The sequence below is a fragment of the Silurus aristotelis genome (assembly GCF_946808225.1).
Source record: "Silurus aristotelis genome assembly, chromosome: 26".
NCBI lineage: Eukaryota > Metazoa > Chordata > Actinopteri > Siluriformes > Siluridae > Silurus > Silurus aristotelis.
Genome location: NC_139599.1, coordinates 10,207,949 through 10,221,835, shown reverse-complemented (window position 1 = coordinate 10,221,835; position 13,887 = coordinate 10,207,949). Strand labels below are relative to the sequence as shown.

General features: G+C 38.8%; 3 protein-coding genes across 3 annotated transcripts in view; 1 reads left to right on the top strand and 2 right to left on the bottom strand.

Annotated features, from left to right (window-relative positions):
* c9 (complement component 9) overlaps window positions 1–9,302 on the top strand; it is a 40,260-nt gene extending 30,958 nt beyond the window's left edge. The window contains exons 7-12 of the mRNA XM_083531882.1: window positions 914–1,165; window positions 7,398–7,638; window positions 7,995–8,123; window positions 8,243–8,418; window positions 8,710–8,938; window positions 9,042–9,302. Of these exons, the coding sequence (XP_083388008.1) occupies window positions 914–1,165; window positions 7,398–7,638; window positions 7,995–8,123; window positions 8,243–8,418; window positions 8,710–8,938; window positions 9,042–9,199 (1,185 nt within the window). The 3' untranslated portion in view covers window positions 9,200–9,302. The remainder of the gene's footprint in view (window positions 1–913; window positions 1,166–7,397; window positions 7,639–7,994; window positions 8,124–8,242; window positions 8,419–8,709; window positions 8,939–9,041) is intronic.
* The window catches only part of LOC310720836 (uncharacterized protein), a 116,735-nt gene that overhangs the window by 26,664 nt on the left and 76,184 nt on the right, over window positions 1–13,887 (bottom strand). The gene's annotated exons all lie outside the window — the stretch shown is intronic.
* The window catches only part of LOC310720847 (uncharacterized protein), a 273,241-nt gene that overhangs the window by 202,569 nt on the left and 56,785 nt on the right, over window positions 1–13,887 (bottom strand). The window lies entirely within an intron of this gene.

Below are 13,887 nucleotides of genomic sequence, written 5' to 3'. Positions count from 1 at the left end.
ATGCCTTATACCAAAAGACACTCAGGCACATTTTTGCAAAACATGTACACACACACACACACACACACACACACACACACACACACACACACACACACACACACACACACACAGCCCATCCAGAAAATTTACTGTACTGTATATTATGCTAATTTACAAATACGTTTCATAAAAAATGAGATTGAAGGGGTAAATATTTTGTATCTAAATACTTGTTCACATAATTTTACATATAATTGGTAATTTATTTGTTTGTTATTACCCATGCACCAGTGCAAAAATAAAAAATAAAATGTCAGACACAGGTCAATTTAAATGTCTTTATTAATTATTGCTCTACAATTAATGTAATGAATCTACACTGAACAAAATTATAAATGCAGCACTTTTTGTTTTTCATTTTTCATTAACTGAACTCAAATGGACTGGTATCTAGTGTGACAACCTTCCCCGAATACAGTAACACTGCACACTTTAGAGTGGCCTTTTATTGTGGCCAGCCAAAAGCACACCTGTGCAATAATCATGCTGTCTAATCAGCATCTTGATATGCCACACCTGTGCGGTGTATGGATTATCTCGGCAAAGGAGAAGTGCTCAGATTTAGACAGATTTGTGAACAATATTTGAGAGAAATATGCCTTTTGTGTACATAGAAAAAGTCTTAGATCTTTGAGTTCAGCTCATTAAAAATTGGGGCAAAAACAAAAGTGTTTATAATTCTGTTCAGTGTAATTGCATTTTATACACCTCTCTCTAAATATGTACTAAATTGCATAAAAACACATTTCCTTACAAATGTTCTGTGTTTATGTGTAAATAGCATGCAGACAATTGAAAACAGCTGACAAACAGTTACCCATATGAGTAAATGTGAGCATTTTAAACTTGAAACTGGTTCTTTTACCTTCAGACATTGGTAGAAGAAACCTCTTCAAAAGAAGTCTACAAAGACACTTACAGTTTGGTGCGGGAAATCACAGAGGATGTTACCAGCAAAACAACTTTAGGATTATCCCTCAAGTATACACCTACTGAATCATCTTCTACTGAATCATCAACTAAGTCAAAAGGCCCATCTCTTACGAGTGCCTCAGGTGAAGTAAATGCTGAGTTTGAAAAGAGAGAAATGCTCAAAACTATTACAGAGCACAGCACGACTTCAGTAAGTAAAATGTTTCTTACATTCTTATTTAATCATGCAGCAAACATTTTTATTTAAAGTGGATTAAGTGATTTCAGCATAGACAGAGCCTTGAGTAATGATAAATACTCCGGATTTCTTCAAGCTATGATTAAAACCATGTACAAGAATTTCATGATCATTTCTATAATAACACTGATTTGAAATGTACAGTATATGAGTATCGGGACATCTATCTATTCCAGGCAAATTCACCCGATAATTAGAAGCATACAGTTGTATAGGATGTTTGCTGTAACACAAAATTTTCCCTGAGACATAAACCTGTTCCAGCATGTCTGTCTGAGACAGTCAGACAATATATGTCTATGTATAGAGAATAAAGATAAAAAGAATAAAGTCAGAAAATATATGGGTCTATATATGCACACATAATTAAATAATTAAAAAAAATAATAATAATTTGGCCCATGCAGAAAATTTACTCAATCACTCTTGAAAAACCTAGTTGCACATTTTCCCAGAAGAGCTAAGGAGAGCAGAGGCTAAATGAAGATAGGGTTATTTCAAAAAGCACATTCAGTATGCATCTTATGGTCAGGTTTCCACAATCGTTTGTCCATATAGTGCATAATGAAATAATGAATTGCTAAAATTTTATTTAACACTATATTTTAATGCTAAAACAATTAGAGGTGGTTACACTTGCTCTGCCTCTTAAATCCTATAAATGCAACAAATGTGTACTTAGTGGTTTCTCCATTTCCACTTACCGTATATGTAATACATTGTCATGTGGTGATGTTTGTCTGAGATTGTATTCATCCAATTTAAAGACCTGCTGAAGACCAGATCATTTTCATTGTCTTGATACATCGAATTTAAATATTTTAATTTTTACATTATTGCATTGTTCAGTCTGATATTTTAATATATTCATAATTCTAAATTAACATACATATTATGGTGAATTTGGAAAGTGTTTAGGCCCTCTTTACTTTTTCTAATTTTGTAATATTGCAACCTGAAACTACACCCAGTAACCCATAATGAAAAAGTGAAAACAAAACAAAAAAAACAAACAAACAAAAAAAAAACTAAAATGTCACATTTATATAAGTATTCAAATCTTTTACTCAGTACTTAGTGAAGCACCTTTGGCAATGATTACAGCCTCAAGTCTTTTTGGGTATGATGCAACAAACTTTGTGCACCTGGGTTGGGGGGTTTTCTTCAAGGCAAATCATCTGAAGCTGTGTCAGGTTAAATGTGATCCTACAGCCACTTTTAGGTCTCTCCACAGATGTTTAATAGGGTTCAAGTCAGGGCTCTGGCTGGGCCTCTTTAGGACATTCACAGAGTTGTCCCTAAACCACTTCCTTTATTGTTTTGGCTGTGTGCTTAGGGTTGTTGTCATGTAGGGAGGTGAACCTTTGGCTCAGAGGTCCTGAGTGCTGAGGAACAGGTTTTCATTGAGGATATCTTTTTTATTTTGCTTCATTTAGTTTTCCCCTCAACCCTGACCAGTTGGGAAATGCCTGATTTCCTTCAGAGATATATATATATATATACAGTGGGTACGGAAAGTATTCAGACCCCCTTAAATTTTTCACTCTTTGTTATATTGCAGCCATTTGCTAAAATCATTTAAGTTCATTTCTTTTCCTCATGAATGTACACATAGCACCCCATACTGACAGAAAAACACAGAATTGTTGACCTTTTTGCAGATTTATTAAAAAAGAAAAACTGAAATATCACATGGTCCTAAGTATTCAGACCCTTTGCTGTGACACTCATATATTTAACTCAGGTGCTCTCCATTTCTTCTGATCATCCTTGAGATGGTTCTACACCTTCATTTGAGTCCAGAAATTTTTGATTATACTGATTGGACTTGATTAGGAAAGCCACACACCTGTTTATATAAGACCTTACAGATCACAATGCATGTCAGAGCAAATGAGAATCATTAAGGTCAAAGGAACTGCCTGAAGAGCTCAGAGACAGAATTGTGGCAAGGCACAGATCTGGCCAAGGTTCCAAAAATTTTTTTGCTGCACTTAAGGTTCCTAAGGGCACAGTGGCCTCCATAATCCTCAAATGGAAGACGTTTGGGACGACCAGAACCATTCCTAGAGCTGGCCGACCGGCCAAACTGAGCTATCGGGGGAGAAGAGCCTTGGTGAGAGAGGTAAAGAAGAACCCAAAGATCATTGTGGCTGAGCTCCAGAGATGCAGTCGGGAGATGGGAGAAAGTTGTAGAAAGTCAACCATCACTGCAGCCCTTCACCAGTGGGGCTTTATAGCAGAGTGGCCCGACGGAAGCCTCTCCTCAGTGCAGGACACATGAAAACCCGCATGGAGTTCTCCAAGAAGGTGAGAAATAAGATTCTCTGGTCTGATGAGACCAAGATAGAACTTTTTGGCTTTAATTCTAAGCGGTATGTGTGGAGAAAACCAGGCACTGCTCATCACCTGTCCAGTACAGTCTCAACAATGAAGCATGGTGGTGGCAGCATCATGCTGTGGGGGTGTTTTTCAGCTGCAGGGACAGGACGACTGGTTGCAATCAAGGGAAAGATGAATGCGGCCAAGCACAGGTATATCCTGGACGAAAACCTTCTCCAGAGTGCTTTGGACCTTCCAACAAGACAATGACCCTAAGCACACAGCTAAAATAACGATGGAGTGGCTTCACAACAACTCTGTGACTGTTCTTGAATGGCCCAGCCAGAGCAATGACTTAAACCCAATTGAGCATCCCTGGAGAGACCTAAAAATAGCTGTCCACCAACGTTTACCGTCCAACCTGACAGAACTGGAGAGGATCTGCAAGGAGGAATGGCAGAGGTTTCCTGAATCCAGGTGTGAAAAACTTGTTGCATCCTTCCCAAAAAAACTCATGGCTGTATTAGATCAAAAGGGGGCTTCTACTAAATACTGAGCAAAGGGTCTGAATACTTAGGACCATGTGATATTTTAGTTTTTCTTTTTTAATAAATCTGCAACAGTGTCAACAATTCTGTGTTTTTCTGTCAATATAGGGTGCTGTGTGTACATTCATGAGGAAAAGAAATAAACCTAAATGATTTTAGCAAATGGCTGCAAGATAAAAAAGAGTAAAAAATTTAAGGGGGTCTGAATACTTTCCGTACCCACTGTATATATATATGAGTTATTTATTTCTGAAGGAATATACATATACATATACAGGTATCGTTAGCCAACAGGGTACCGGTGAAAATTGGGCTACTGTTGGCCAAAAGAGGAGAAGGAGAGAAGGAAGACGGCTACAGACGTTACGGCAGCGAAAGGGGAAGTGTAGGAGAGTGGAGGTTGGGGTTGGTACTTTAAATGTTGGGATTATGACTGGTAAAGGGAGAGAGGTAGCTGATATTATGGAGAGGGGAAAGGTGGATATGTTGTGTGTTCAGGAGACCAAGTGGAAAGGGAGTAAGGCCAGGAACTTTAGAGGTGGGTTTAAACGCTTCTAGCATTATGTGGATGGAAAGAGGAATGGTTTAGGGGTGATTCTGAAGGAAGAGTACAGTAAGAGTTTAGTGGAGGTAAAGAGAGTTTCTGATAGGGTGATAAACATGAAGCTGGAAGTTGAAGGGTGGATGTCATCAGTGCCTATGCTCCACAAGTCGGCTGTGAGATGGAGGAGAAGGAAAAATTCTGGAGTGAATTAGATGAAGTGGTAGATGGTGTACCTAGGAATGAATGATCGATGATTGGGGCAGACTTTAATGGGCATGTAGGTGAAGAGAACAAAGGTGATAGAGGTGATAGATTTTGCTAAAATGATGGAAATGGCAGTGGTGAACACTTGTTTTAAGAAGAAGGAGGAGCATAGGGTGACGTATAAGAGTGGAGGAAGGTGCACACAGGTGGACTATGTTCTATGCAGGAGATTGGAGACGGGTGTTGGCGGGGGACAGTTTAGGTAGACAGCATCGGATGGCGGTCTGTAGGAAGGTTTTGGAGGTGAAGAAGAAGAAGAGGAGAGTGAGGACTAAAAAAAGAATTAGATAGTGGAAACTGAAGGAGGAAGATGACTGTAGTGTAAGGTTCAGGGAAGAGGTCAGACAGGGGCTCAGTGGTGGTGAAGAGGTGCTGGATGATTGGGCAACTACTGCAAAAGTGATAAGGAAGACAGCTAGACTAGCTAGAAGGTACTTGGTGTGACATCTGGAAATAGAAAAGAAGACAAAGAGACATGGTGGTGGAATAAGGAAGTGCAGGACAGCATAAGGAGAAAGGGGTTGGCAAAACAGAATTGGGATCAACAGAGAGATGAGAAAAGTAGGAAGGAGTACAAGGAGATGTGGCACCAAGTAAAGAGGGATGTGGTGAAAGCCAAGGAGAGGGCATATGAGGAGCTGTATAAGAAGTTGGACACTAAGGAAGGAGAAAAGGATTTATACCGATTGGGACCGAGCTGGGAAGGATGTTCTGCAAGTTAAAGCAAAAAAAGAATGGAGATGGACATGTGTTGACTAGTGAGGAGTGTTGAGATGATCAAGGAAATGAACAAGGAAAATGAGAGAGAGAGAGAGAGAGAGAGAGAGAGAGAGAGAGAGAGAGAGAGAGAGAGAGAGAGAGAGAGAGAGAGAGAGAGAGAGAGAGAAAGGTTGGATGGTGTAGAGATGGTGAAGCAGGAAGTGGATAGGATTAGTAAGGAGGAAGTGAGAGCAGCTATTAAGAGGATGAAGAGTGGAAAGTCGGCAGGACCAGAAGACATACCTTTAGAAGCATGGAGATGTTTAGGAATAATGGCAGTGGAGTTTTTAACTAGATTGTTTAACAAGAGTCTGGAAGGTGAGAGGATGCCTGAGGATTGGAGAAGGAGTGTGCTGGTACCGTTTTTTAAGAATAAGGGAAATGTGCAGACCTGCAGTAACTACAGGGGAATTAAGCTGATCAGTCACACCATGAAGTTATTGGAAAGAGTATTGGAAGCCAGGCTGAGAGAATAGGTGACCATCTGTAAACAACAGTATGGTTCCATGCAAAGGAAGAGCACCACAGACACCTTATTTGCTTTGAGAATGTTGATGGAGAAGTATAGAGAAGGTCAGAAGGAGTTGCATTGTGTGTTTGTGGATTTAGAGAAAGCGTACGACAGGGTGCCGAGAGAGGAGTTGTGGTATAGTATGAGGAAGTCAGGTGTGTCAGAGAAGTATGTGAGGGTGGTGCAGGACATGTATGAGGACAGTGTGACGGCAGTTAAGGCTGCAGTAGGAACAACAGACTGGTTCAAGGTGAAGGTCGGACTGCATCAAGGATCGGCCCTGAGCCCTTTCCCGTTTGCAGTAGTGATGGACAGGTTGACGGACGAGGTCAGACAGGCGTCTCCGTAGACTATGATTTTTGCGGATGATATTGTGATTTGTGGGGAGAGTAGGAAACAGGTTGAGAAGAGCCTGGAGAGGTGGAGGTACACGCTGGAGAGAAGGGGAATGAAAGTAGGAGTAAGACAGAGTACATGTGTGTGAATGAGAGGGAGGGCAGTGGAGTCGTGCAATGTTGTATGGTTAAGAGACAGTGGCATTGAGTAAAAGACAGGAGGTGGAGCTGGAGGTAGCAGAGTTGAAGATGCTAAGGTTTTCATTGGGAGTGACTAGGATGGACAGGATTAGAAATGAGTTTATTAGAGGGACAGCGCATGTAGGACATTTTGGAGACAAGGTTAGGGAGGCGAGATTGAGATGGTTTGGACATGTGCAGAGGAGGGACATGGGTTACATCGGTAGGAGAATGCTGAGGATGGAGCTACCAGGAAGGAGGAAAAGAGGAAGGCCAAGGAGGAGGTTGATGAATGTGGTGAAGAAAGACATGCAGGTAGTTGGTGTGACAGAGGATATATCTATCTTCTTTTTCGGCTTCTCCCATTAGGGGTCGCCACAGCGGATCATCCGTCTCCACAACCCCGTCCTCTACATCTGCCTCTGTCACACCAACTACCTGCATGTCTTCCTTCACTACATCCATGAACCTCCTCCTTGGCCTTCCTCTTTTCCTCCTTCCTGGTAGCTCCATCCTCAGCATTCTCCTACCGATATAACCCATGTCCCTCCTTTGCACACACACATATATATATATATATATATATATATATATATATATATATATATATATATATATATATATATATATATATATATATCTAGCACAATGTAGGCATAGCCTTTTTTTTTTTTTTAGCTGTTATTTTTTTTTTCCCACAACTTGTACATTCAACTTGCAGGAAAAGTCCTTCTTCAGGATAAAGGGCAAAGTTCAACTAGGCACATATAGACTGAGGTCCCGAGGTCTGGAAGTCTCTGAGAATTTCTTAGATGCCATAGATGCCTTGCCTTTAGAATATGAGAAGGGACAGTATTTTGGCTTCCTAGAGGATTTTGGGACTCATTACACCAAGAACGGAAGAGCAGGAGGAGAATATGAACTTGTATACGTCCTTAATAGTAAAGAAATCAAAGACACAAGTAAGTGTAAATCCCTATATATGCTTTTTTAACAGAGAGAGCGACAGTCTTAAAATCTATTCTTTTATTAATTATTAACTCTTTAGATTTTTTTTTTTTTTTTTTGCCAAAGATCTATCTTTAAAGAAAATTGAAAAATTCTGTTTAATTGATAGATTTAAACATATAAATATGCACTTTAAAGATCAGGTTTTATATTTTACATTTAAGTTAAAGCTGTAGTCTGTAAATTCCTTATCTTTCATAAGATTTGGCATATTCAAATATTTTTTTTATTCCTGCTGTTTCTTTAATTTGTCTTTTGAAGAATATAAACAAAATCAATTAAATAATTTGAATACTGCTCCTATTTGCAGAGAAGACAGAAAGTTTGCTAAGGAATTGTTTCAAACTTGGGATTAATGCGGATTTCCAGATCAGTGGAGTTTCAGTTCAGCCAAAGTTCGCCCCAGAAAACTGTAAAGACCTCACAAATGCTACCACAGGTATGTAGATCCATTCTATACATGAAAATGTTTAAAATAAAATTGTCTGAGTCTGCTCTGAAAGGTAAGAAAATAGAAAAAACACACAATTGAAATTAACTCATTTCTCTGTCCAACAGTGGGAAAAACAAGTGAGCCATTGATTGATAAAGTGATCAGTGCAGTGAAGGGAGGCACCACAAATTCAGCAGCAGCCATGAAGTCTCAACTCAGTAAAAATGGAGTGCTAGACTGGCAACATTATGTGGAGTGGGCAAGGACACTTGCAGACTGGCCTGCACTCATCCATAGTGATGTAAACAAGCTCCTTATAGTAAATCAGTCGTATGTGCCAATGTTAACTTGCACAAGCTTTTCCTATTTCATTTAATTTTATTATAGGTTTGTATTTGCAATCCAGTTATCTTGAGGGATGTTTGGCTAGTACTGTTTGGGGTGTTATATATTGGGATATACATAATCTTTTCATATCGTTTTATTTTATTTTGTAAAATACACTTACATAAATACATGGCATAGGTTATACAACTTAATAATTTATCATATCTCTTCTATATATCCTGATTGGAATGATTTTGTGTTGTAGCCTGAGCCCATCTACAATGCAATCCCACTGACCTTCCCTGATGCCCAGCAAAGGAGGGAAAACTTGCAGAGGGCCTTGAAAGAATACATGGCAGAATACAGTGTGTGCAAATGTGAGCCTTGCCAGAATGGTGGAACCGTGGCTCAGATAGATGGCAAATGCATATGCCTGTGCCCATTGCACTTCGAAGGTCTTGCCTGTCAGACAATTCGTCATGATCTAATTAAAAGTTAGTGATGGAGACAGATATATTCTCAACATTTTACAACTCCTATCCGAGAAATTATATATCAGTGATACATTATGCTGTTCATTTCTCTGTGTGCCTGCAGATAAAGACCAGCCTGTAGAACATCTTGGGAATTGGAGTTGCTGGTCTTCCTGGTCTAGCTGCATTGGAGGACGCCAGACCCGTTCTAGATCCTGCAAAACAGGTGGGATTGCAAAAGCTACCTGCAAAGGAGACACAGTCAGTGAGGAATATTGTTAGCACTGAGTTGGCTCTCTCTCTCTCTCTGTCTGTCCAACACATTTCATGAAAATTATAAATTTCAATAGGGAAGAAATTAAATAAAGATTTGCTAAAAACAAAACTTGTCTTTGAATACTTATTTAGATGGTCTTTCTTTCTGGATTTATCTTTTCATCATCTGAGACCATACTCTTCGCTGTGCTCGCTTTTTCCAGATGGCATTGTTATGGCTTCATACACAATGAATTATGTGTCTTTTAGGGTCTTTATTTATGCATCAGCTTTGCAATTTTCCTTTTTTCATGAAGCTGATCTTCAGTAGATCAGTTTTTTAGTTTTGTATTGATTAAAGACTATAATCACACTCTTGATGTCACCCAAATGAGGATGGGTTCCCCTTTTAAGTCTGGTTCCTCTCAAGGTTTTTTCCTCATGACATCTAAGGGAGTTTTTCCTTGCCACAGTCACCACGGCTTGCTCATCAGGGATAAATGCACACCATTCACCTTCACTGTTGATTTCTGTAAAGCTGCTGTTAAATGTCTGTTGTGAAAAGCGCTATAGAAATAAACTTGACTTTAGTTCTGTGTGTTGCAGTTCATGTAACCTAAAAATATTTCTTCAAATGGACTTCCTAAAGCTCTAGTATGTTTTTACAACCTTTACCCCTTCTGGAGACCACTGTGCAAAAGAAATGTGCCAGAAATTAACTGCAGGATTCTGTTCTCAGGACAGCTGTATGAACTGGACCTTGTCTAGATCATTTCAGTGTGTGTTAGGTGAAGCCCGATGGGTTACAAAGGTGACCCGCTATGTCTTGGTCTGATCTTCATGTGTCAAATGTTTAAAAATGTTAAAAGGTCTCAACTGCAGGCAGCCAGACTCTTCTAATACGAATGCTATTTTAATAGATGCAGTACGCAGTTAGCATTGTCTTTCTGAAATATGCAAAGCTGTCTCTGAAAAAGAAATTTTCTGGATAGAAGCATTTTTTTTTCTCTAAAAATACTGTTTAGAATTAATAGAGCCATTCCACATGCACTAATGTCTGACTTTACCATTTGAGATGCACCTGATCACTAGCCAGATGTTCTTTTACTGATGTTTATTAAGCTTGACATCAACACCGACATCAACACCGTGGAATTTACACCGTAGAACTGAATAAAAGGATAAATATAAAAAATACATTTAGTTACAAAGAAAGACAACATTAAATTTGGACATAAACAGAAAATAAACTTACATACCACTTTGCCTGCTTGTAGACTAAGAGTGGTAACTTCTTGCACAAACTTGTTTTAATTAAACATATCTAACTTTACAATAAGCATTGCAGCTTTCAATGCTCATCTCTCTTGCATGCGGTGAACAGGAAGTGAACTGTACCTCAAAGTATGATGGGATATGTATTAATATAACAAAAAAAAAAAATATCACAAATATTGAAAAATCAAAAACTTTAGTCTACCAGTCAAATATACATATTATAAAAAATTTTGAATTATAAAAATAAACAAGTTAAACTTACTAAAAAATTACCGAAATAAATTAACACTTAATTGTGAAAGTGCCACCTTGTGGACATGTCATAGTACAAAAGGAATGTTTATGACTGCAGATACACTTCCACTATCACACAAAGTGTGATTCTTAAAAGAACCCTATTAATGGATACTCAAGTAATAAACTGTAAACTTATAAGATTTAGAAGTATTTTACATGCATGAACTATATACAATCTAACGCTCTTATCAAACTTAGGTCATTATTCAGCTTCAAGTAATGACACTGTTTTGTGTATGGGTCTTTCTAGATAGACTGGCTTACTTGTGCGTGCACCCTTGCTATCTAGTGTTGCATCACTCACAAGAAGTTTGAGTTTTCTAACTCTGCCATCATTTCCAGGGAAGACTTCTATCACTTTGGCTAGCTTCCACTGATTTCGTGGTGCCAAGTCATCTTGAAGCAGGACAATATCATGTGGTTTGGTGTTTCTTCTGTTCTTATTCCATTTACTCCTCTGTTGCAAGTTTAAAAGATATTCCTTTCTCCACCTTGTCCAAAACTCGTTTGCAAGAAACTGAACTCTCTTCCATCTCTTCCGAAGATAGACATCCTCTTTCACAAATACTCCTGGAGGTGTAGGCCGTAAGGTGAAGCCCTTTTTCGTTTCATCCCGTTCCCATATATGGGGCACTAAATTCTATTCATTCTAAAAAAAAAGAGCTATTGGTTTTGAGCGAGAAACTAAAAGTTATCCATGTATAATCCTGCAGTTTATTTTTTATTAGTGTTTAAAGTTGACAATAGTTCCTTCATCGCGGAATCATATTTTGACATGAGTGATTCGGCTTCACGTCACATGTAGGAAGCACAACCAATAAAGTGGCCGCTTTTGGAACGATGAATCCAAGATGTCTGCGCCCTTGTTGTCAACATCGATTGCCGAAGAAGAGGAAATTACATTCAGACCTCATTCTAAACTCCGTAAAAAGGATTATAAACAATGCTATATGCATCTCGCGTCCATAAAGAAAGAAGAAATGAAGGATTTTACACACACACGATGGGATACATACAGAAATAGCGTCAAACAGTGGCTTGGTTTGCATGGTGAGAATCAGAGAATAGTAGAAACATACAAACATTGTCTAGAAATTTAATTTGAAAATGTTCCCGAAGACTCTGGCTTTCATTTCACTTGCTACAGGTGTTTCATTAACAAAAAGCGCCTGGATGTGGCAGAGAAACGTGTCATACAGCATCCTGAAATTCAAGATGCTCACAAAGACCAGTCTGTATCATCGAGTAGTAGTACCTCAACAACTGAATGTCCTAAAAAGAAACTTCGGTCCATGACAGGCCTGCCAGTAGCTTGTGCAGGTCCTGTGCTTCGCCTTGTGCATAATTTGTGAGGAAAACGGACAAGTACATTAATGTGGCAGGCAAACGACAGAAGGCACAGGCAGAAACGTTGTGTGCAGGTGGGTACACACACACACGTTTTAACTTTAAAGTTTTATGCTATATGGTGGATACCATAGCTACATTTAAATTACAATTACATAATTTATGTAATGTTTATAAACTATTTATTGTTTTGCATACAGCTACAACCAAAATACTCAATATTGTTTAACGGTTAACCGTTTTTATATAATGGTTTTTATTTACAATCTCGTTTTGTAATGTATAATATATAATATTTATGTACAGGCCAGTTGCTGAAAGCTGCTGAGATGTAGAAAGACACTAGCATTCTTGTGCATATTCAGGACAAAGACACCTCTCTCTGGAGGTGTGATACCACAAGTCCTGTTACAGACAGTACACCAGGTTCTTGACGAAGTCTACTGCACCAGTTACTGGGACCGCAGAAGAACAGTGACCTCAGATGGCGCTATTCTCTTTGATGGTATGGCGGTCATTCAAGCCCTTCGGTAAATACCAAGTACCTTTGGAGAGCTCGCCGACACCATACTGCAGTACATAGTCAAGCTTGCTTTGAAGCACAACTGTACACGGATAGACTTTGTTTGAGCATCCGGAAATGAGTATTAAAAATCTGGAATGTTCATGTAGAGCTGCTGGTGGTACACAACTGGTGAACATTTATGGATGTGATCAGAAAACACCAACACAATGGAAAACGTTTCTATCAGATCGAACAAACAAAGGCACTGGCAGAATTCCTCTTACTTGCGTGGCAAGATGCTGATCTTACCACTGTGGGCAAGGACTTAAGCTTGTACATCGCACATGGAGACCTGTGTCACTGTGTGACTGTAATGCACCGTATACAAACTCTCAGTGCTGTTGAAGATCTGAAATGTGATCATGAGGAATGTGACACCAGGTTGTTTTTACATGCACAACAAATTTCCAACAGAACAACACTATAATTTTTACGGATTCTAAATCGTGCCTTTAAGCAATGGAATCTTTGGAGCATAACCATCCTTTGATTGATACTATTTTAACCAAAATTGATCATCTGTAGAAGCAACTCTATAATATAATTTTCTGTTGGATTCCAGAACATGTTGGACTATCAGGAAATGAGTGAGCTGATGCAGCTGCTAAGAAAGCTTTAAAGCAGACTGTGACTGGATGTCAAATTCCTCCCTCAGAATATAGACCTATTATCAATGGCTATGTACTTAATAATTGGCAAGAAGAATGGAATACATGGTCGAATAACAAACTGTTTGAAATACACCCTGAAATTACTAACAGGTCTCTAAAACCTTTGAAATCAAGATTTGATCAAGTGACCTTAACCGGATGTAGAATCAGGCATACAAGACTGGCACATGAATACTTGCTGATAGGTGAAGACCCCATTCAGTGCTTGTACTGCAGCATTCCTCTTACGGTCAAACATATTTTGTTGGACTGTCCTGCTTATAATGACCACAGAAGGTTGTTTTACAAAGTCTCATCAGATAAAGTTTTAGAATTTCTGTCATATATTAACGTAAAAATTTCATTTAAATTGTCTTGTGCTATATTTATTTCTTTGATTTTATGGTATTTTTGTTCTTATAAACTGTTCTTGCCATGAAGATAGCCTCAGTAGCTGGCATGGCATTAAATTATAGTATATCTATCTACATGCACAATATGCTGCCAAGGAACAACAAACTGTAGTCATCAAGAGCCCTGATACTGATGTAGCAGTTATTGCTTTAAGTCTGCAGCCA